The 25,821-nt window shown below is 36.7% G+C and overlaps 1 protein-coding gene across 1 annotated transcript; it reads right to left on the bottom strand.

Annotated features, from left to right (window-relative positions):
- Positions 1–20,671: 20,671 nt before the first annotated feature.
- Positions 20,672–22,009, bottom strand: LOC147627998 (uncharacterized). The gene has a single exon (XM_086815190.1). It carries the CDS (start codon positions 21,945–21,947, stop codon positions 21,027–21,029), a length of 921 nt encoding a protein of 306 aa, XP_086671316.1. The 5' UTR covers positions 21,948–22,009; the 3' UTR covers positions 20,672–21,026.
- Between the last annotated feature and the right edge of the window lie 3,812 nt (positions 22,010–25,821).

The following is a 25,821-nucleotide window of genomic DNA, read 5'->3' as shown; positions in this document are numbered from 1 at the left end:
AAAATTTGTACGGTCGTATTTCTGTATGAGTCCCTGAGGCCGTATGTGAGTGCTCTTGTTGGAAGAGACTCAGTGAGTCCTTGGGCCACTCGCCTTCCTAGACTAGTCAGTATATCCAAGGTGTGGGCATCCAGGAAAGGGTTGGTTCTTATAGGGTTGCGGGATGTTAGACAAGGGACTAAAGCCCAGTGGGATCAAGGTGCTAGGGGTTGTAAAACTCGATGACACGCTTGTTATAGGCATGGGCAATGGCATTGGGAGATGAATTTGCGGCATAGATCTCAATGGCTCGAAGATGTTAGCCATTGGATTCAGTCCTTGTGTGATCCCTGGCAATCCCTCTATCGTGGTCATGTTAGAGTGCCTAAACGCTCCTTAATGAGCTCTTTTTTTTTTCTTTCTTTTTGCTTTTTATATTCTCTCACACTCTGTTACAGCCTCAAGAGGCTTGGCGTACTCTTCGTTAGGTCAAACAGGTGTCTGTTCGTCCCAATTAGCTTAGGCACGCTATAGGCACATGAACGACCTCTAAGAGATATTTTTTTGAAAAAACGTATGCTAGGAACTTCCCATATGGAAGAGGAGGTCCTAAAACCTATTTTCCATCATTGTCTCAAGACGAAAAATTTTCCCAAGAATTTTTTCCCTGTTTCGCAGCATATTTTTTAGGGTGTTCCAAAAAGAATTTTGAAAAACTTTGTGTGAGGAAGTTCTAGTATTTTTAGAGTACTACAACTTTGTTTCCTTGAGTCGTCCGTGATTTTGTCGTTTAGACCCTCAAAAAGTAGCTCGAATATGGCTTGTCATCGTTTTCGTGCTGTTTTTTACGATTTTTCGTGGTTCTTTAGTGATTAGGTGTTTTGATACATCTACATGCTCTCAAAACACTCAAAAACCTCAATTTTGACTACTCATAAGATCAATTTAGTTAGACCCCAATTAACACATTTTCTAAATTTTTGGCCTCTTGAACAAGATTAATCACCCATAATGACAAAAACCAATCCATTAAGAGAAATTAGTCAAATTCATGGGTTTTTTTAGGGTTTTAAGAAATTTTTTAAAATATTAAGCTGCTCCTAATGCTTACTGACACTCTAATCCAAACAATTTCAACAAAAAACACATAATTAAACTAAAATTAATGATCTTAGATCTATGTTTAAACTAAAGAGAGCTAACATTCACTAAGAATTGCATTCTATTGCATTGTTTGATGCAATGGATGCAAACTAAGCCTAATACAATGTTTAAACTAAAGAGAGCTAACATTCACTAAGAATTGCATTCTATTGCATTGTTTGATGCAATGGATGCAAACTAAGCCTAATACAAACTAAGCCTAATACAAACTATGTGCAAGTCCTAAGAACATGAAAAACCACAAAAACAACAACAAAAATAACGAATTAATCTAAAAATTAAGCAAAAAGCATTCTATTCAAAAACAAAAAAGAGAGCTATTCTAAACCAAATCTCACACAAATCACCATAACATTTTATGATCATCATTACATACCTTTCTTATGTACAAAGTGGAGATAGAATTGGAGTTAAAACAAGGAAGTTATTAACATTTTATGAGCATGTTATCTACCTGTTCAAGTTTGGGACATACCATATACACTATATTTTATAATCATATTGTCTACTTGTTCAAGTTTGGGACATACCATATACACTATATTTTATAATCATATTGTCTACTTGTTCAAGTTTGGGACATACCTTATATACTATATTTGTGACGCAGAAAATTTGGCATTTAAAAACTATGATTTTTTATTAGACCATATGTTTAAGTGTATGATTAAAAGTGTGATGTTTCATTAGAAGAGCTCAATGTCAAATTCCTTTGCTAAGTGTTTTTTGATCAAACCATATGTAGTGCATGACTAGTAGTGTGAAGTTCTATTAGAAGGGATCAATGTCAATTTTCTTTGCCAAGTGGGTGAGATTAGCCAGTTTTTAGTGAAAAATGACTACTTTTTGCTAAAAAAAATCTTCAAGTGTGAACCAAAGTGAGGAACCTTATTGTATGACCATTGCTAATCATCAACAAGTGATCCAAGAGTGAAGGTTTATTTTGTAATTTTTATTTTTTATTTTTATTTTGGATTTAGTGTAGGTATCTTTTAATTAACATTTATAGTTTGTGTAAGCATAGTTATTGTTTACATTAAAAAGTCATTGTTTATAGTTTGTGTAAGCATAGTTATTGTTTATATTAAAAAGCCAATCATTAGTGATCCAAAGGTGGAGGTTTGTTTTTTTCATTTTGGATTTAGTGTAGATATGTTTGGATCAGCGTAGGCATAACGGGATGGAGAGAACTCAATTTTTGTGCATGGGCCTTCGTGAAGAAACCCGCATAAAAAACGTGGGATGGAGCACCATACCTCACCTCGATTTGGAGAGAGGGGAAGAGGAGGAGGAGTGTTTAGCTCACTTATGAAAATTATTGCTGCTCATTGGCGTGATCTCCACTCTTTCTTTTGCTCACAAGCTATCCTTTTCCTTTCCTCCTTATGAACGAGATGGGCCAGTGGTTTCTAAATCTATCAACTTTTTAGCTCAAACGGCTTTTAGGAACCCATTCTATTTATTAGAAGAGCTAAGAAGAGGATTAGAAGAGCTAAGTGTATTAGAACATCTAAGACAAGGTTAAGAATAGATTAGAAGAAAAAAGAGGATCAAAAGAGATTAGAAGAGCAAAGATAAGGATTAAGATGAAATTAACGTTGAGAGCTAAGAGGATTAAAGAGAGCTCATCCACAAGTTTACTTAAGTGAGCTTAGAACTGTGTGCCAATGAGCTTAGAATTGTGTGCCAATATATAGTAGGGTGTGGAGCTAGAAAAAAGATTATAGATTACTATTTTTTAATATTTATTATTTGTATAAATATATATTCTTTTATCTTTATATATATATTTTTAATTTTAATAACTAATAAAAAAATTCTCATATTGTTTTAATATCTAGTATGTTTTATTTATATATATATATATTTAATTTTAATAACTAATAAAAAAATTCTCATATTGTTTTAATATCTAGTATGTTTATATATTTTAAATTTTTAATGTAGTTTTATTAGTTTTTATATATATTGAAGATGGCTTAAAATGTATTAAAGTTGGGGAATATATAATTATTTTTAATAATTAATATATATTTAATATATAGTCTTATTCTTAATATATTTTTTATTCTTAATATTTATTTTAAATTTTTTAAATATGAAATATTATCTCAAACTAGAAACCACTCTGTCAAAAACAAGTAATGGCTATGCTACTTAGAGCTTCTTTGAATTCTATCACTGGATTATCAAGGGCATCTCAAAGCTCCATCTTGCCTCAAACACTCGATCACTATAGAACAAGCAAACAAACACTTGATCAATACGAAATAAGCATTCAACCAACCAAAGGGTCAACGCTTGTGCATGAGCCTTGGTGTCCCATACCACTGAGACCACAATGACCTTCATGAACGCTTGATGTCCCATACCATCAAATGACCACAATGGTCTTCATGAACACTTGACATCCCATACCATCAAATGAGCATGAAGATCACTGTGACACAAAAGTAGACTCTTTTCCTCTCCTTAAGAAATAGCTGTGAAGATCACTGTGACACAAAAGTAGACTCTTTTCCTCTCCTTAAGAAATAGCTACAAAAACTCAAACATATGGATGACTATTCACCCAAGCCTATATGGGTGTTTCCAACTAGACAAACTATGTGATATCGTATATGATGCACAATTTTTTCCAAAGTTCAGCATGGCTATAAGTTTAAGAACTAAATCAAGTTCCACAACCTCAAATATTCAATCTAGAGTATTTGTGAGAGAACAATCCGATAAGGTCTCAATGGCCCGCTACATAAACTGGTTGGTGATCAAACTGGTTGAAGACTAGCCACACAAAGTGGCTATAGAACAAGACCTCTCCAAGGCCCATCCTATCGGACAAAAGGAGCAATGACATACTCCAAAGGTAGGTAGAGTAGCTCCATACTCTATTAACAGTCACATTGAACAATTAGACAATTAACATCATCAACACCCAGGTTCATCTATGTTCGACAAACACCACAAACTCAAAGATCACTATGGACCTCACTCTAAGATTACTACGAATCTTAGAATCACTTGTTGATGTCTACGAATCTTACTCTAAGATTACCCAAACCTTAGAAAAAACTCAAAAGAGGATCTTCAAGAAATGAAGCTAATTGCTTTCCCCTCTTGTAAAACATCGAGTAGTCTAATGAAACAAAATTGGACTAATACATCTTGTCACCTACGGACAAGGCTAACCCCAGTCAATCGAATAACACTACGTGTAGTGTTGGTCAATCACAATATTTAATTGTGGTACAGTAGGTCTCTATCTTCTCATCATTCACTCATAGTGAATGATGAACACTCACAATATTTAATTGTGGTATAGTAGTCTCTATCTTCTCATCATTCACTTCTCATAGTGAACGATAAACACTCGCAATCCCATGCGTCTTTAGGTAAAAGGGAGAAACAACATCCTTGCCGAGAGAACCAATTTCACTAGTGGTCTTAAACTGAGGCACCACATACCCAACCAAACAGGCACTTCTAATGGCCAACTTAAAAAAGAATGTAAAAGTTTAAAATTGAAAAAAATAAGAATTAGAGACCCAACCACATACCCAACCAAACAGGCACTTCTAATGGCCAACTTAAAAAAGAATGTAAAAGTTTAAAATTGAAAAAAACAAGAATTAGAGACCTACATGCTATGAGTCGAACATGACCAATCCACTCTCACGAAACCAACCTCTGTGTGTACAACTAATGAGATTTCACCCCCTGTTGGAGTATTACATCTCCAATAAAAGAATAAGAAAAAACCTACAAAAACAAGGAACAATTCAACCTGGCTCCCGGTTCACTTTCGGAGTAGACCTGCCCGTTGGTCGAGCCACATCAACTCCATACTGTGCTACTCCGCTCATGTACCTGCATGTGTGATAGTGCCTCGTTTGTTATTATGACAGAGAGATTAGAGAAGGGTGGGTGAAGATATACACAAGTGCCACTAGAGCCCTTGTTTCCATGGAAGTGTGGCTTTGCCTTGTGCTCTTGGGATCATGGGCAAGGGCGCCCAATAGCAGCGGCTATCTGGCCCCCGCTGCCCATGTGAAATGACCCCCCTACCCATCGATTGGGCATCTTGAGGTGTGGGCTTCGAGTAGCGTAAGCAGCACGTACACTCTAAGCTCACACAGTCGATAGCAAGAAATGGGTGGCAACAAGCAATATCAAGATAGCGAAGATGATGGCAGGGTTAAACCCTACTATAACCCAACATTTTACTATCTATGATGAGTACTTTGTGCTTCATGTTTTTGCTTTCAGCAGGAGGTTGGCGACTTCTTCTCCCCAAAATTACTCTTCCTCTAAGCTCACACAAAGATACCAGTTGTAGAGCAAAGAGATAAACGAGAGAGAAAGATAACCATAAAAAATTTAAGATAAGCCTTATCTCTTTCAAAGCCCGATCACACATGAAGAAAAAAGAGAGAGGGATGACGGATTGAAATACTACCACACCATAGCCATTGGAGAGAGGAGGGGAAGAAGACTTGGCTCAGATTCACTACCCAACCATAGAGATAGGCTTGCCCATATACACTGGCCAGCCATCTGACTGCCTTGGTCACTCCAACCGCCCTACTCTACAATGGTTGTGGCACTCCGACCACTAGGCATCTCACCCCTGAACCCCACTAGCTCTCTTCGGCCATGCTCTGAGGCCCGGACTTTGTTAGTGGTCGACCCGTAAGCATATTACACACTATGTGACAGAGAATTATCAAGAGAAAACACCTGGAGGAATCATTCACTTTTCCTTACATAAGAATTGTTCTAGTCAAACTAAAGGGGAGCTGACATAATAGCCAAGTGTCAGGATATTGTGGTATAAGGAGTGAGTCTCTCTACCCTTAGTGTGAATTTAGCTACTAGAATATTATGTAAATAGAGGGCTAGGGGTCTCCCATTTGGCTTCTAGATCTATGCATGCATTCCATCCAGGATCTCTATTATCTCTTGACATTATATTGCTACTGCATTTACCAAAATATGGTGTAATTCCCAAGTATTGGAAATGTTAACCACCATGATAGTTAACAAAAATGGAAAGTCGCTTAATGTGCTACAATAAAAATAAATGTGTCATTGACCAATCCATTTGTAAATTGTGGATAGCTACCTTCAGTTTTCATCTATGATTTGAGGTCAATAAAAATAAATGTCATTGACCAATCCATTTGTATATCGTGGGTAGCTAACAAGAATGAAAAGTCGCTTAATGCATTACAATAAAAATAAATGTGTCATCGACCAATCCATTTATAAATTGTGGGTAGACCTGCATTTTTCATATATGATTTGAGATCAATAAATAGCCATTATATAACTTTATGGGTGATGGACGTGAATCTTATTAAAAATGGAAGTTCTTATCATGTATGAAAGATCGATAAGAGGGTCCATTGAGTGAGTATTTAACATGCCTAACTTATGTATGCTTAAAACAATGTGTTTGGTGTAATTTCACTTCATAGGTTGTTACATAATGTCCACCCTTTAGTTGTACGGGAACGCTCGGACGCTAGTGTGCCGTCCTAGTGAATTGGTATCATGGGTGACTCCACATTAAATACTAATTACCTAGTGGTATGGGCATAGCTTGAGACCATGCCTGACGGGTGTATGTTGTTGAGGTGTAACAAGTAGTGACATGCTTGACAATTGTATTATGGTCTAGTGAAACAAGTGGACTATGCTAAACAACTGCACACGGTCGAAGTGAAACAAGTGGTTTATGCAATTGATGTGCTATGCTCTTGGGGTGTAACAAATGGTAACTCACACCATGCTAGATGATGTGTACATAGTTATACTCTCATCATAGTGAAACAAGTGGTGAATATATGTTGTGTTTGTGCCTATGAACGTTTCATAATGGGAACACAAGGGAATTAATTGGGATATGTTTATAGAAATAGGTGATGAGCAGTGCGTGAGTTGCATATAAGAGATCTTGTCTATATCATATTATTTTGTATTATTATTTGTGATTTGATGATGAGTGCCATGGTCACCAATTAAGGTGTCGTACGAGTTTTGTTGCTGTAGCATTTTCTTCTACACAACTGAGGACAGTTGCTTCCTCAAATGGGAGGACGGTTTATATTTTATCATATTTTTTATGCTTAATAATAATCGTAGAAAAATATGCTTGATTTAATGTGTGTAGAAATCGGCTTAATGGAATGTGCGAATGTGCACAAGGTTATTAAATGTGCACAAGGTTACTATATGTGCGAGTGTGCACAAAGTTATTTCGTGTGTAAAGGCCCATTAGCATTTATATTTGGGCAAAGGTTTTGATATGTACAAACCTTAGGAACTTTGATTTGGTTAATAATATGTAAAGCAAAACCCAAAAGTGGGAAAAAGCAAGCCCAAATTGTAAGCACATCTATTATTAGCTCCTTGGGCTATTTTTATGGAATACAATTCTCTAAATACTCATGTCGTGGAAGTGGAGCTACATGCATCAAAGGGGGAGATTGCACCCAATCTTGTCTTGATGGTGATGTTATTCTATTTCTCTTGTCTTATGCTATGCTATGCTCTTTGATATCAATTTGATTCAAGTCTTTGTTTTTAATTTTTGATATCAATTTGATTCTAGTCTTTGTTTTTAATTTTTGATATCAATTTGATTCAAGTCTTTGTTTTTAATTTTTGATGTATTTATGAGTTTTTAATTATTTCTTCAAAGAAGTACAAAAGGGTCCTGTGACAGTGATATCAGAGCTTTGCTTTAATTCAATCTTCTTGAAGCTGGTCAAAGACTTGTGGACAAAGAGGTGAAAGAGACAACGGCAAAGGTGATTTTGGTAATTTTTCAATTTAATTTGAAGAAGAATACATTTATGGTTATGTATGGTTGAAAAAGGCTTGTTGTTAACCTTTGGATAACAAATCCCCATCAATCTATTGCCCAAAGGGTAAAGCAAGGTGGAAAATCATTAGTGGTTTGTGAAAACCAAAAAACCACCTTTAATTTCACTAATCCTCTTCATAATCCATCCATACGGATCGAAACAGCAAGGGAAGGGACATAGAGAACCATAGCAAGATTACTAAGCCAGTGGAAGTGTCTGAATTCTATAATGGACGGATCTAGGAGCTTCTCAAATCAATTTATGGTTTAAAAATCAAATCATTTTTCTCATGGCCATAATTGGATTAATTGGAGATTAATTGGAAATAAATATTAATCCTCTCCCTCCAATTCAAGCAAAGGTGTCCAGGGAGATTCCTCTAGAGGACGAGTTCCTTCTCTCACATGTGCGTTGCGCTGTTTTCAGCCTTGAGAGGCTTGAAACCAAGCTTGGTAATAAAGTTTTGATTTAAGCTTTTAAAGCAAAAACTTCTTTAATTTAATAGTTTTTTTATTTAAAAAATTGCTACATCTAGGGCTATAGGTGGCTTGCTTTGATTTTCTTCTCTACGAAATTGCGTCGGTCGTCCTCTCCAACAGCACTACTGGGCGGGTTCTTCTCCCATCCGAATAACAACATTTTTATTATTATATAGAAGCCCTTCTTAAGCCTAAGATTTAAAGCTTAAATTTTTTTTAAAGCATCTTTTTATTTTTCTTTAAATACATTGGGCGCTTGGTTGTTAGCCATGAAGAAGCAATAGGCTAATTATTTTTTAAAAAGGGGCGTGATAGTCTCCACCTGGGCAGCGAACTCATGAATTTTCAACGCAACTATATATATATGTATGTATATATGTACATATATATATATATATATATGTATATATGTACATATATACATATATATGTATATATGTACATATACATATATAATACATATACATATACATATATATATATATATGTATATATATATATATATGTATATATGTATATATGTACATATATATATATATATATATATATGTAGATATGTACATATATATATATATATATGTACATATGTACATATGTACATATATATATATATATATGTATATATGTACATATGTACATATATATATATATATATATATGTATATATGTACATATGTACATATATATATATGTATATGTATATATGTACATATGTACATATATATATATATATATATGTACATATGTACATATATATATATATATATGTATATATATATATGTACATATATATATGTATATATATATATATGTATATATGTACATATATACATATATATATATATATATGTACATATGTACATATATATATATATATATATGTACATATATATATATATATATATATATGTATGTATGTATGTATGTATGTATGTATGTATAAGTTTTATTTCTTATAAGGTCATAATTTAATATAACCCTAGCTAGGTTTGGAAGAATAATTATATTTCAATCCATTCGCATTCCTTTCTCATTTTTCTTAATGTAGAACATCATTGCAATTGAGTATATGTAAGGTATGACCTTCTTATGCTTGACTCAACCTTATGATTGCTAAGTTTCATGTTTATTATTCAAGTTATTTCAACTTCAAATGCAAATTAATCTTTTCATCATCATCTTCACGTACACACAATAAGTCCTCATTGTCACCAAATAATTTCGTTTTCATTTATTCATAAATTGTTTTAAATTCTCTATTTATCTTAACTTTTTCATTTTGTAGCCAATAATACATCAAGGTAACACTCTCTTACTTTTAAATTTGATTTTTACGTCATCAAGTTTTATTTAATATTTCTTATCTCACTTGGACTCAATGATGATGATGATGAAGAAGAATACCAATGACTACTCTGATTCTTGAGGTAACATATTTATTTCATTTGATTATTCCTATAATAGATTTTATTTTAACACCTTTTTGGTAAATTTCAAGGAGAGTTCTTATGCATCGAAAGTAGAACTTCTTGAAGAAACTAGCCCTTCTATCTTGAACTTCCAGCTTGAACTATACTTTATGAATTTTTCACTATGTATTAGTCTTGTGGTATGGGACACAAGATTAATCCTGTGTGAAGGATTCTAATACATATTTATCTCTAGATTTGTGTGGGATAATTTCTGGTGGTATGGGACACTAGAATTTATTACACATAGAAGTCCTTGATACAGTGTCTTTTGTTATAAACTAGAGAACATACTTGAATTGATCTCCTTTGCTCGTATAATAAGCAAACATGCATTTGAGGTCAGTTTCAAGAGGGATGTTACATAATGTCCACCCTTTAGTTTATAGGGACGCTCGGACGATAGTGTGCCATCCTAGTGAATTGGTATCGTGGGTGACTCCACATTAAATACTGATTACCTAGTGGTATTGGCATAGCTTGTTGAGACCATGCTTGACGGGTGTATGTTGTTGAGGTGTAACAAGTAGTGACATGCTTGATAATTGTATTATGGTCAAATGAAACAAGTGGACTATGCTAAACAACTGCATACGGTCGAAGTGAAACAAGTGGTTTATGCAATTGATGCGCAATGCTCTTGGAGTGTAACAAATGGTAACTAACACCATGCCAGATGATGTGTACATAATTATACTCTCATCATAGTGAAACAAGTGGTGAATATATGTTGTGTTTGTGCCTATCAATGTTTCATATTGGGATTAATTGTAGACAAGGCAATTAATTGGGATATGTTTACAAAAATGGGTGATGAGCAGTGTGTGTGTCGCTTATAAGGGATCTTGTCTATATCATATTATCGCACGAGTTTTATTGTTGTAGCATTTTCTTCTACACAACTGAGGATAGTTGCTTCCTCAAATGGGAGGACTGTTACATGTATATATTTTATCATATTTTTTATGCTTAATAATCGTAGAAAAATATGCTTGATTTAAGGTGTGCAAAAATCGGCTTAATGGAATGTGCGAATGTGCACAAGGTTATTAAATGTGCGAATGTGCACAAGGTTATTATATGTGCGAGTGTCCACAAGTTATTTCATGTGCAAAGGCCCAGTAGCATTTATATTTGGGCAAAGGTTTTGATATGTACAAACCTTAGGAACTTTGATATAGTTAATAATATGTAAAGCAAAATCCAAAAGTAGGAAAAAGCAAGCCCAAATTGTATGCACATCTATTATTAGCTCCTTGGGCTATTTTTATGGAATAAAATTCTCTAAATACTCATGTCGTGGAAGTGGAGCTACTCGCATGGGAGGGCGAGATTGCACCTAATCTTGTCTTAATGGTGATGTTATTCTATTTCTCTTGTCTTATGCTATGCTATGCTCTTTGATATTAATTTGATTCAAGTCTTTGTTCTTAATTTTTGACGTATTTGTGAGTTTTTAATTATTTCTTCAAGAAGTACAAAAGGGTCCCGTGACATTGTTTGAAACCAAAGTTTAGAAGCTTCAAAGATTTTGAGAAATTTTTGTTATAAGTTACATAGTAGCATGTGTTAGTGTGCTAAAAAAATTTATAGGTTTATTATAATAATTCTACCTTAAAATGCATGGATTTAGTTTTGTTATAAGTTATATAGTATAGCATGTGTTAGTGTGTTAAAAACATATAGGTTATTATAATAATTCTACCTTAAAATGCATGGATTTAGTTTTGTTATAAGTTATATAGTATAGCGTGTGTTAGTGTGTTAAAAACATATAGGTTTAGTGTAATAATTTTACCTTAAAGTACATGGTTTTAGTGTAATTTCATCTTAAAATACATGGGTTTAGTGTAATTCCACCTTAAAATTTGTAACCAAACATTTAGAAAATTCATGATTTTAAGGAAGTTCAGTTTTAAGTTTTTATGTTGTTGGAATTAGGGTTGCAGGAAAGCACACAAAGCTTGGAGAAGAAGAAGCAAGAATGCACACAACACAAAGTGTATTAGATTGTGTCAATGTACAAAAGATAAGTTAGCCCTAGAATGATGGGCGTATATACAAGCCGGGGGGAAAAAACCTCCTAAAGAGGGAAAAAGTGCCCTGACGGTCCTAAGTGTGTTCACACACATCACTGCCTATGTATACAAAAGATAAGTTAGCCGTATATACAAGCCGGGGGAAAAAACCTCCTAAAGAGGGAAAAAGTGCCCCGACGGTCCTAAGTGTGTTCACACACATCACTGCCTATGTATATGGCAACAAATCCCCCCTGGGAGTGATGGTGTGAACGAGAGCTGGCACTCATGTATAGGGGAGTGCCATGCCCGAAGTAGATCAATCCACAAAGGGGAGCAAGGCCAAAGCTTTGCGGAAAGCTTCAAACTTCTCACGAGGAAGCACCTTTGTGAAAAGATCGGCGAGGTTGTCTTGTGTTGGCACATAGGTCAAGCTGATCTCTCCTGCTGAGAGTCTCTCCCTGACATAGTGATAATGCACCTCAATGTGCTTTGTGCGAGCATGAAAAACTGGGTTTCTCGCAACTGCCAATGCACTCTGACTGTCAGTGAAGATAGAGGTGGCAGACTCCTGTCCAACACCCAAGTCAGAGCCATAAGCCGTCTGAGCCACACACACTCAACCGTAGCTGTGAAAGCTGCCCTGTACTCAGCTTCACAACTAGAAGTGGCCACAGTAGGTTGCTTCTTGCTCTACCAAGATATGCATGAGCTACCGAGCATGAAACAAAAACCACTTGTGGACACTCTTGTGTCATAGCAACCAGCCCAATCTGAGTCCGAAAAAGCATGTAAATCTGGCGGCAATGATCCCCCCTTGGGATAAAACAACCCAAGATGTATGGTGCCACTCAAGTAGCGAAAGATGCGTTTAACTGCCTTCCAATGCTGAGACCCTAGGCTATGCATAAACCTGCTCACTTGTGAGACTGCAAACTGAATGTCTGGCCTCGTAATGCATACATAAATGAGGCAACCAACAGCTGTCTGATAGAGTGTGACATCAAAGTGATCTCCAGCATCATGAAGACTCAACTTCAAACCTGTCTCCATTGGAGTAGCAATAGGCTTGCAGTCTTCAAGGCCAAATCTCCGCAACAATGTCTCAATATACTTTGTCTGACACAAAGCAATACCTCCATCACACTGCTTAAATTGTATCGCCAAATAATGATGCAAATGCCCCAAATCTAACATCTCAAAAGAGGCATTCAAATCAGCCTTAAAATCAGCAATATGACTCTCGTTTGGTCCTGTGAGCAGCATGTCATCGACATAGAGAGCAATGATTAGATGTACACCATCCACACGTTTAACATACAAAGTGCTTTCTGTTGGACTATTCTGAAACCCATGTGCAGTCAAATATGCATGTATCTTTTCATACCAAGCTCGTGGAGCTTGCTTTAAACCATATAAAGCCTTTTTCAACCTGCACACTTTGTTTTCCTGCCCTCTTTGAACAAAACCACGAGGCTGCGATACATACACCTCCTCATGCAAATCTCCATTCAAGAATGCAGTCTTTATGTCCAACTGATGTACATTCCAACCATTATGAGCTGCCAATGCACAAATGCTACGAATGGTAGTCATACGACAAGTGGGAGCAAAGGTCTCATCAAAATCAATGCCCTTTTCTTGAGCATAACCCTTTGCAACAAGTCTAGCCTTATAGCGATCAACACTGCCATCTGGCTTTCGTTTCAACTTAAAAACCCACTTACATCCAATGGCCTTTTTACCAATAGGCAAATCACACAAAGACCATGTACCATTCTTCATTATAGCATCATATTCACTTTGCATTGCAGCCAACCAATTTTCTGAATTTTGTGCCTCATCAAATGAAAGAGGTTCTTCCTCTTCACACATACTAGACACAGCCAAAGCATAACAATCTGATGCATAAGAGGCATGCTGAAAACCTGAACGAGTACGACTAGTCATAGGTGCATCAATCTTACTATCACGCAAGGTTTGCACCAGCCATTTAGGCATACCTCTAGCCTGCTCATTTTCAGCCCTATCCTCATGAATTACATCCTATAAATCTGCATCAGAAATAGGCTGATCTATGATGTCGTTTGAACTCTGCATAGGCTGAATATTTGCCTCATTAGGACTTACATTTGAATTCCCACCTGTAAAGAGAGGCAACAATGTATCAAATACATCCCGTGAGCTCACACCTGTCTCTTTGGTACATGATAACAAAGGCTGCACAGCATCTTCCACAAAAACAACATCTCGACTAATCAAGATACGCTTTGACTGCGGACAATACAATCTGTAACCCTTGCTCTCAGCACTATAACCAACAAAAATGCATTTGACAGCCTTATCATCCAATTTTCTGCGTTGTTGCACAGGCACTAAAGCATAGGCCAAGCAACCAAAGACACGCAAGTGACCAATAGAAGGCTTCCTGCCATGCCAAGCTTCGTATGGAGTAATAGACTGCAAGGCCTTAGTGGGACACCTGTTGAGTATATATGCAGCACACATGACAGCCTCAAGCCAAAACGCATGTGGCAAAGCTTGGCTCTTGACCATACATCGTGCCATCTCCATAAGTGATATGTTCTTCCTCTCAGCAACACCATTTTGCTGAGGGGTATACGGCACTGTACATTGGTGTTTTATCCCACGACTAGCCAGAAATGCATCAAACTCTTTAGACATGTACTCCCCCCCTCGATCAGTACGGAGGGTGCCCACAGTACAATTGGATACATTTTCAACCATAAGGAAAAACTGTTTGAAGCACAAAAACACTTCGGACTTTGCCTTCAGTGGATATACCCATGCATGCCTTGAGTAATCATCAATGAAAGTCACGAAGTACAAGTGTTTACCAAATGACGGAGTTTGCATAGGCCCACATACATCACTATGTACAAGCTGCAATTTGCGAGTGGCCCGCACAGAACCATCCTTTGGAAACGCAGAACGCTGCATTTTGCCCAAAATACAACCTTCACAAACATGTTTCAATGGTGCCTCAAGATGGGACAATGAAGCAACCATATCAAATTTCTGCAAACGTAGCAAACTAGCAAAGTTCAGATGACCAAAACGAGCATGCCATAGTTTTGCATCTGAAACTGCCTTTTCATCAGAAACTGCATTTGCTGAATCTTCCACACACTTGTCATAAGAATTGAGCCTATACAGCCCACGAAACAAGGTGCCAGATGCAATAATTGTATCACCAGAAGTCAAATCATGAACAGTACATCTGTCATCCACAAATTTGACTACAAATCCAAGTCTAGCAAGCGCAAAGACAGACAATAGATTCTTCTTTATCCCTGGCACATACAAAGCATCTGAAAGTGTGAAAGCGCTGCCATTTGCAGCAGTAAGCATAATTTTACCAATGCCCTTCACTGGGTAAGAAGCATTATTGGCACATGTGACAGTATTCCCATTAGGGACAGCCTCAAGAGAAGTGAACATATCACGATGCGAGGTAATGTGCTTTGTAGCACCACTGTCAAAATACCATACATGAGAGTCAACAGAAACTGCCATCATGTACAGATGGGTCATACTGGCAATACACGCTAAACGCCCATTCTGTATCCTGCACAACATTTGCAGAATCTGCATTTGTAGAAGCATCCGCTATTGTGGCTGCATTTGACTCTTTCTTCTTTGCCTCTTTAGCCTTTAGCTTAGGGCAATTCTTAATGACATGATCATTTGCCTTACAATAGTTGCACCTGGTCTTTTTCTTGCCTTTATCAAGAGCCTTCTCAGACTTATTGTTGCTACCTGTGGAAGGAGAAGAAGTTACAGACCTACTAATAGGAGAAGAAACAGTGGAAGGGGCTGCCTTACCACTTCTTCTCTGCTGCTGGGCAGCAATAAATGCCTGATCAACTGCACGCTGCCTGGCCCTGTTTTGCCTGGACTGTGCTTCTTGCAAGAGCTTGTTGACTAAAGTATCATACTTGACAGCATCAGGTCTGTCCTCATTAAGAAGTCTCCACGTGAAAGCAAAAGTCTGATATGTCTCAGGTAAAGCATCAAGAACAGTCTGCACAAGAGAATGATCAGGAATAATCTCACCTGCAGAAATCAACTGTTCTTTGAGATCTTTAATCTCAGCAAGAAAAACATTCATGTCATCATCTTCTTGCATAATCTTCAATTCTAGCTCTTTACGCAGGTAAGCGATTTTTGCCTCGTTACGACCTGCATACAAACCAGCTAGAATATCCCAAGCCTGTTTTGCTGTTTTAGCTGAACGAATATGTGGGGTGATGTTACGTTTGACAGAAAGTGCAATCAAGGCATGAGCCTGCGCATCTTTACCATCCCAACAACAAGCTTATTCAGCACTGGGTAAAACAGCAGCAACAGTAGAGCTGCTAGAACCTGCAACATCCTCAACAGATCCTACATCCACAGAACCTGGACGTACATCCGTACCCTGCACAATGTTCCACACTCCTTTTGCAACCAAAACATGCTGCATCATGTATGCCCAAAGTGGGTAGTTGCTGTCTCCATCCAGTTTGTCTTCAGCAGACAACATGCGAAATACATCATTGCTGTTATTAGCCATGGCCACTGACTGAAACTGATGCAAAAGCTACCTGTAATGAAGCAAAGACTGAACAGAAGACAACTTGTGCTATGTAGCACGGTCCACAATAGAATACGTATGCCTGTTTTGCAGAAAACTGCACTGTCAAAATTTCTGCAGAAAATGACGAAAACACCTATGCAGAACTTGAAATGCAAAAACGGAGCCCGAAATGACCTCAGATGCAAATTTGCAGAGTATAGGGACCTGCAAGCGCTCGTGAAAACTCACCTCAATCGGAGAACGTGAGTCGGAGGGTGCTGGCGGCGTAGCCCTGGGAGCCGATGCCTGCTCTGATACTAATTGTTGGAATTAGGGTTGCAGGAAAGCACACAAAGCTCGGAGAAGAAGAAGCAAGAATGCACACAACACAAAGTGTATTAGATTGTGTCAATGTACAAAAGATAAGTTAGCCCTAGAATGATGGGCGTATATACAAGCCGGGGGAAAAAACCTCCTAAAGAGGGAAAAAGTACCCCGGCGGTCCTAAGTGTGTTCACACACATCACTGCCTATGTATATGGCAACATATGTTTATTTGTGAATTAAGCCATGTTACCTTGGCGTTTTTAAAAGAAAAGGTATTCCACTATTAGTTTAAAAAATACTATATTTTGAGACAAAATAGTGTGATGATGCACTACATTTGTTCATTTGAGACTAACTGAAGAGCAAGGGATTTGATTATTAATGATATCTTTAAATTCCATAGAAAGGCTAGTTACTTATATTTTGAGACAAAATAGTATGATGATGCACTACATTTGTTCATCTGAGACTAACTGAAGAGCAAGGGATTTGATTATTAATGATATCTTTAAATTCCATAGAAAGGCTAGTTACTTATGTTTATAATTATGTTTTCATGTTCCTAAGGAATTGGTGCTTATAAATCAAGTTGTTTTCTTACAAGTTGGCACTAGTCTTTAAAAAAAGGCCAATTGCTTATGTTTATAATTATGTTTTCATGTTACTAAGGAATTGGTTCTTATAAATCAAGTTGTTTTTTTACAAGTCTTTAAAAAAAACTCCACTTTTGTGGCTTTTAAAGTCTTTCTCTTCAAATATATTATTTCAAAGGAATTCCTACTTAAGACATTCTCTCATCCACAAGATCCTCTTGGCGTAAACATGCATGAGATTGGAGTGCTCATGCACGTCCTCCTCGACCACGTGCAAGAATTAGTTAAGAAAATATGCGTAAAAACATTTCTTAAAACATCTTCTTTCATGGTCATCATTTAGGAAGTTTAAGCTTAAATTATTTTACTTATAAAACATTAAATAATTATTTTAGCACACTACAAATGTAATACAAAAGTTCTTCTATATGTACTTACGCCATCATCGTGTACCTTCTATTAACTAAAGACATGTTTGTTTTTACACATGTCTCCTTAAATTACACATTTTAAAAAAAATTTACTAGGTACACGATTATTTTGAAACTAGGTACATTATTATTTTGGACACTTTTACCATAGGTGAATGCAGAGAGAATGGAGAAATTACTGATGATTAGCAATGGTCAGAGTATAGACATGTTATACTATTAAGACTTAATCTCGCCGGGGGAGGGGGGGGGGTTCACATCTAAGAAATTTTATGTATCACGTGCATTAAAGGGGTATTTAAAAAACCCCTTACACTTACGTACATTTATGAATAAAATGACCCTTTTTTCTTCATAAACTTATGGTTTTTAAAAAAATTGGTTTTACAACCCCTCCAGCAAATGTAATTATATACCTTTTTAAATTAATATACCCCTCCTAATGAACTCAAGTGCTACACTTATATACACTTATATATTTTAGGTGAACCCCTCAACGAGGACTTAATGTGTAACTCTTGGTTGATAACATTATACAGTCTTCCCATTTTCTATAAGAAACCACTAGCTGTTGCATTTACATAACATTTTATTATTGACACCCTTGTAAAATATACATCAATATACTATCTTTTTTAACTCAATTTTATATCCGATGTTTTTGTGACTAGATATTCTAGTTTCTTGAGAGTTAGTAGTTTAGAAGATAATAATTCCCTATCTTAAGAAAACTTTTCTTTTTTTTATAGTTGTTTAAACGTGCTCGTTTTATAATAAACGTGCTCGTTTTATAATAGTTGTTTAAACGTGCTCATTTTTTTATTGGGGCTTTCTCGAAATTCAGCCTCTTGTATCATATTGAAGCCTCTACATCAATACAAATTTGAAGTTTTCACTTTATAGCTTCCAATTTATGTAATTATAGATCCTCTGCCTTGGCCGCCCTGAGCCTAAAATAGTAACCCAAGTGTCAACAACTACTTAGTAATGGTGTCAAAATAAGATCTTCATTTACATTGCAACATGGAGAGTTTTTCAAAATTCCAATTTAATCATCTTCTACTTATGTATGAGTCAAGAGTTCTCTACTTGGCAAGATGTCTCCCAAAATCGAAATTCATGGGTTCTCTACCCAAGATGTCCCCAAAAGCTGAATATTTTTGTAATCATGGGTTCTCTACCGAGGAAGTCTCCCAAAATTTGAATGTTTTGGATGTCTTTTTTGTTAAGCCTTGTTTCTATAAAAGGCTCAGGCCCATTTTTCATGTATCTCTACTTAGAGGTAGGGGGTTATCTATGGATAGGATAGACATTATAGGCATTATGTATGGTTAAGGTCTTGTATTGAGCATGACATGAGAGTTTCAGGTGTTGGTAACATTGTGCTCTTTTATATGATTGCAGTCTATTGAAGGTCTCTCTGAGATAACACTTTTTTCACTTCGAAGGGGGGTTTATTGGATATTTTAGAGTCTCGTAAGTGTCCACTCACTATGCGAACACTTTAGGTAGTAACACGCACTTATTAAGAGAACATAAGATAGGGCCTTCATTCCTATATAAAGCATTGTACATGGTGGAAGAATTATCATAATACAATCATTGTTGGGCTGTGCAACAACTCTCTCTCTCTCTCTCTCTCTCTCTCTCTCTCTCTTCCACCCATCCATGTATATGCACCAACTCACCATGGCTTGATCTCTTCATCTCTCCTTCCACTCACACTCTCTCATGGGTTGGAGCTACGTTCACCTATAACTATTAACTAGTTAATAAGATTAAATAAAGTAAGATATCTAATCTTTCATGCCATTAGATTAAATAGGGATGTATAATAGTCTTGCTTTATATGAACAACTCATTTTAAGCCCATATGCATGTCTACACACTTTAACTAGATACACACTTTAACTCAATCATCTTTGAACCTTTTAACTAAATATATGTCTATGCACTTTTAACTAAAACATTTTTTTAATCTTGTTTTTGCTAACAGTTTAAGGGAGTAGGTTTCTTGCAACAACTTATCTTTAGGTGGATGAATCAGGATTTATATTAGGGTTTGACAAAACTCTTTCTATATGGGGTCTACATTGATCTAGTCTCATTCTTGGAGAAACACTAGGGCGGTCTAATATGGTTAGATGGTGAGCTTGCTAGCAACCCTTTTGATTGGTCTTTATTGTGTATTTGTACACCATAGTGTTTGAGGCATGCACTTATGCTTGATTTTGGCAACCCTACCAAAGTATGCACATGTTTAAAAGGAAAGATGAAGACCTCCTTAAGGTTTGTATGTAAAGCTCTTGTGAAATTGATCTTTTGAAGTTATTTGTAATAATTGTTGACACACCGTGATAAACCATGAATTGACCACACCCAACCATATTAGACCACCCCATAAACAACAACTCTACAAAAAGTGTTGAAGAACTTAGGTGAGATATTTCTTAAGTGTGTGGGTCCATAAATGGAAGTTGCTCAATGCTACTACAACAAAAAGAGATGTGCCATTGATCAATCTACTAGCAAATTGTGGGTAGCTACCTTAGTATATAATATATGATTGAGGTTAATAATAAGCAACCAAGTGTATAGCTTTATGGGCGTTACAAGGTGAAACTTCTTAAGAGTTGCAGTTTTAGTCATGTATGCAAGATCGACAAGATGGTCCTTTCATTGAGTATTTAACGAACCTATGAAGGCAAACATGGGTTTAGTGTAATTCGATGATAAAATTTAGTTATAAGTTACACTAATGGGCTGACCGTGCTTTGCACGTTGATTCCGAGCTTGATAATTTTAAATTTCTAAAGCAACAGGAGGCTACCTCTCCTCGAACTTCCAAATTCTTGCCACGTAGTAGCTTTGTGAAACTCTTCCTTTATATAATGTAGAGATGTCTCGGTGTGCTCTATAGAAAAACACCTAATGTAAGTCCACCTTGAAATTTGAAACCAACGTTTAGAAATTTGGAGGAAGTTTGGTTATAAGCTTTCATAAATAAGCCATTTTAAAAAAAGAAGAAGAGTACTTTGCACTATCTATATTACCTTGGCTTTTAAAAAAAAGAGTGTACTCCACGGTAAAGAAAAAAGTTTATTTGGAGTGAAAGAGATCAATAGTGCCACAATGAAGAATCGCATAGCTGAAGTGCGTCCACGTCACCATCATCGTGCTCATGCATTGGAGAAGGCGGCACGATCAGCATGGCGTCAGCAATTTGTTCAATGGTGGGCTTCGGAGAATGCTCCAGACGAGCACGCTCCAACCAATTGAATTTCGCCGCGTGATCACCCTCCAGCCAATTGAATTCTGCCACGTGGCCAGCTGGTGCTTGCTTGTCACCCGCATTGGGCATGCTGTTGTCTGGCCTTGCCGTTGTCAATTCGTTCACAAAAGAAATGGAATTGGATGCGCAGCTAGAGTGCGCACCGCTAAAATACTCCATCTCAGCCATTGAATTTCGAGCGGTTGCGATGGATAAACAAGGGGGTTTAATTAAATGACGATGCCCTCGTCTTCTGATGAACGACGTAGAGCTCCGTATCGATATTGCCCCTGATTGCGATTCATTCCTCCTATCATGATCTAAGCTGATCTGATAAGAATTTTCCGATTCTGCTGATGCATCCACCAATGACGCAGGTGTGCTCGCCGCTGCCGAGATAAAAGAGGCTGCACTGGACGTAGTGCTAGCGTCAGAGTCCGCCATAGAACCCACCGCCGTCGCTACCTTCTGCACAGACTTGGGAGAGAGCGTGGGGAGGTTCTTCACTGCTTGGGGAAAAAGCTCAGGCAAGTTCATTCTAGCAGACGGGCCCCGTAAGCAATAAGCTGCAACATCGAAAGCTCGCGCAGCTGCTTCTGGGGAGAAGTAAGAGCCGAGCCATAGGCGAGAGCGCTTACGAGGCTCTCTGATTTCAGCAACCCATTTACCCCAGCGGCGTTTCCTGGCGCCACGGTAAGCGGAGGAAGAAGCGGCTTCAGCTGCTGCTAAGAGATGGGATGAATCGCAGGTAGGAGATGTGCGCTTCATGGGTGGGGTTGATCAAGGTATTAGAGAGAGGAAGAGCTTAGTATCTACTACAGGTAGCTGCGTTGTTGGAAAGTGTGTAGGAACCACACCATCCTGCATTTGTTTCCTTCTTCGACATAGGCCCGTGTCAATACCGTGGGAAGCTTCCAATGTCACACGTACCACTTGTGCCCACTAGGCAAATCCACGTCAGCATACGCGTTCTTGACGCCCCCCCGAGTCGTGGGGAGTCCGAGTAAAATTTTAGACTTGCGGCTGGAACATTATATTGTATTCCCATTCAAATAACCTTTTCCCAAAAAGTCGGTCGAAGTCCCCATGCAGGTTCCGATACCTTTTTGTGAGTCTTTCCGTATACGAGTGGAACCTTTTTGTTGCCTTCGGCAGGTCGATTGTTAACCTGTGTGTGTATATATATATATAAATAGATTGTTAACCTGTGTGTATATATATAAATATACACACGGATATATATTTTCTCCTTTACTTGAAAGATCTCTCCTCCTCTTGTCAAGTGGGGTCTCCTTTGCTTGCATTTAGCAATCCAAGGGTGGAGGTTTATTTTGTCGTTTTTGTTTTCTTCACATTTTTGGATTTGGTACATATATGTTTTGATTAGCATGCATTTGTTTCTGTTGGTATACTTATTATTTACAACAAAAAAAGCTATCCAAGGGTAGATATCTTTTAACAATTTTGTTTTTAAAACTTTTGGATTTGGTATAAATATTTTTTGACTGACATTTATTGTTTGTGCAAATATAGTTATTGTCTACAATAAAAGCACTACATAGTGGCAAGTCAGCCTTTCGCAAAGGGATATTTGAAATTTGTTAAATTATGCAAATTCTTTTTAGTCTTGCCTTATACAAGACATTGTGAGCACATGGGAGGAAAATATGAGGTTAAAGCCTTATGAGAGACATTGTGAGGAGATGGGAGGAAAATATTAGGTTGAAGCTATTGGGGCTAATCATCAAGCGATCCAAGGGTGGAGGTTTCTTTTGTAAATTTTTTATATTTTTTATGGATTTGGTGTAGGTATCTTTTAATTAACATTTATTATTTGTTTAAGCATAGTTATTATGTACATTAAAAAGTCAATCATCAATGATCTTAGGGTGGAGGTTTGTTTTTTTCATTTTGGATTTAGTGTATATATGCTTTGATCAGCACAGGAATAACAGGATCTAGAAAACTCAATTTTTGTGCATGTGGGCCCTTGTGGAGAAACCCGCATAGAAAATGTGAGATGCAGTACAATATCTCACCCGATTTGGAGGAAGGGAAGAGGAGGAGGAGGGTTTGGCTCACTTATGACAATTATTGCTACTCATTGGCATGATCTCCATCCTCTCTTTTGCTCACAAGCTATCATTTTCCTTTCCTCCTCATCATGAAGGAGATGGGTGGGGTGGTTTCTAAACCTATCACCTTTTCGGCTCGAACTGCTTTTGGGAACCCATTCTAAGAGCTAAGATAATTATTAGAAGAGTTAAGGGTATTAGAATACCTAAGACAAGATTAATAAGAGATTAGAAGAGCTAAGATAAAGGTTAAGATTAAATTAATGTTGAGAGCTAAGAGGATTAAAGAGAGCTCATCCACAAGTTTACTCAAACGAGCTTAGAACTATGTGCCAATGAGCTTAGAATTACGTGCTAATATACAGGAGGACATGAAGCTAGAAAAAAGATTCTTGATTACTCTTTTTAATATTTATTGTTTGTATGGATATATATTCTTTTATCTTTGTACATATTTTTTAATTTTAATAATAAAAAAATCTCATATAGTTTTAATATCTAATATGTTTATATATTTTTAAGTTTTTAATATAGTTTTATTATATATATATATATATATATATATATATATATAGAAGATGGCTTAAAATATATTAAAGCTAAGAAATATATGATTATTTTAATAAATTTAATAATTAATATATATTATTATTTTTTATATATTCTTGATAATATATATAGCCTTATTATATATATATAATTAATATATAGTTTTTTATTTTAATTATAAAATAGTATAACTAATTTTGTTTAGAGTTTATTAGATTTATATTTTATTTTAAAAATAAAATTTATATTAAATGAATTATAAATTAAGTTATAGATTAAAAAATCATTTAAAGTTTAGATGCATGCATGCCTGGAGCCATGGGTGGGATGGATGATGATGTGGCATGGCAACGACGGCCATGTGGTGATGTGATGGTGATGTGGCATATCCATGTGTACATGCATGCATGACATGGCATCACGTGAGGTAGTATGCCATGTCACAACATATGGAAGTAGCATGCAAAGGTGGCATGAATGATGTGGCATTGTTAATGACTAGGAAGATGACTTAGTAACTCAATTAGGTTGGCCATGTTGGCATGGATAGTTGCGGTGGCAAGGTGAGGTGTCATGATGCTTATGTGGAGCCTCCCCAAGCTGAGATGGACATAAGATGGCATAGACATGTAGGAGGTGTACCCACACCAAGCTTACTATACAAAAGATAATTTGGCTTACACATGGCATGGCTTCTAGGCTTGGTTCATTACCAAGCCTAGATTACCAAAGCTAAATGAGTTTAGACTTGCATGGACACACAATGAGGATTTTCACTTATTTGGGGTGAAAATGAGGATTTTCACTTGTTCGGGGTGAAAATGGCTTTCCAAACTCAAATTAGCTTTTATGAATTGACCATTAAAAATATCTTTATCCACGTAAGTTTTGTCTAAATGAGATCTAAAAAATCTAACCGTTAAACTTGGCACTTCACCCTGCTTCACATTCTATCAAACTTCATCTAATTTCTAACCATTGGATCTCTAAAATTGAACATTGTGTAAGTTGTCGAATGTTAGTGTATTTTTTAGTACTCATAAGTTCTTCAAAAAATAAGTGTAAATCAAGTTAAGCTCTATGTTATGTGAATTTATTATGTTTAAAGTGGCTTATGAAGTGGAGCTAAGATGCAAAAATTATAAGCATTTTAACATTTTAAGGATATACTGTTCTATAGTCCAAATCTACGACATGAGATACCTACTAAGAGTGTAAAAAAGAAAATGTGCACTCATAGATATCTAATTCTCAATCGGATTACATCATTTGGTGCTCGATTTCATGTGTGACATTTCATTAGAATATCTAGTAATGAAATTCCTTTTGTAGCTAAGGGTGATTAAACATTAAAGGTGAAGAAAGGCACGTTTTCGGTCTATTTCGAGGGTGCCCAAGTGAACAAAGGTGGGCACCCTACCATGCATCCACCCGCCAAGTAGTTTGTAATATCAAATGCATCTTTTGAAATATAAACGTATTGGTTCAACAAGTCAGATATCTCCTTTGAAAATAAGCATGTTTACTAGATGCACGCATTGCATTGGCACTTTAAGACATAGCTCTATGAATAGGTGGAGGGTGATAGGTTGGTCTAAAGCATATCCTTAATAGATAAAACATGAGGCGTATTACCTAGAGACCCAGATAAAGATATTAGGCTACGATATAGTGCAGCACCAAGTTTGGCAAGCTCATCGCCACCACCTCCAGGATTAGCTCGTGCCTATGGCCTTGTCCTTCTTTGTGAGGATGGATTGACTTGCTAAAAGTTGGGAAGAGAGTCAATATTTTTTATTGGGCCATTTCTATGTCCTAGATTATTGCAAACAAGGCATCACTTAACCCAAAGAGCTCATATTTTTGAGCCTCCAGATGCCTGATGTATTCTTGTAGAGTCGACACTTGTTGCTGGGCATTCTCTATAGCCTGCTGACCTTGTATCACATGCATTTTTTAGAGTTGTGCAGTAGCATAGTGCTGGATCAACCTGACACACCAAACTTGGATGCCTAGCT

The sequence above is a fragment of the Cibotium barometz genome, chromosome 20 (genome assembly GCF_041138505.1).
Source record: "Cibotium barometz isolate CiBa-2024 chromosome 20, ASM4113850v1, whole genome shotgun sequence".
Lineage (NCBI taxonomy): Eukaryota > Viridiplantae > Streptophyta > Polypodiopsida > Cyatheales > Cibotiaceae > Cibotium > Cibotium barometz.
The sequence above is the reverse complement of the archived record's forward strand: the minus strand, read 5'-3'. Positions and strand labels throughout refer to the sequence as shown.

Excerpts from the sequence above, each read along its gene's own strand:
- LOC147627998 (XM_086815190.1), bottom strand. The coding sequence starts at position 21,947 with ATGAAGCGCACATCTCCTACCTGCGATTCATCCCATCTCTTAGCAGCA.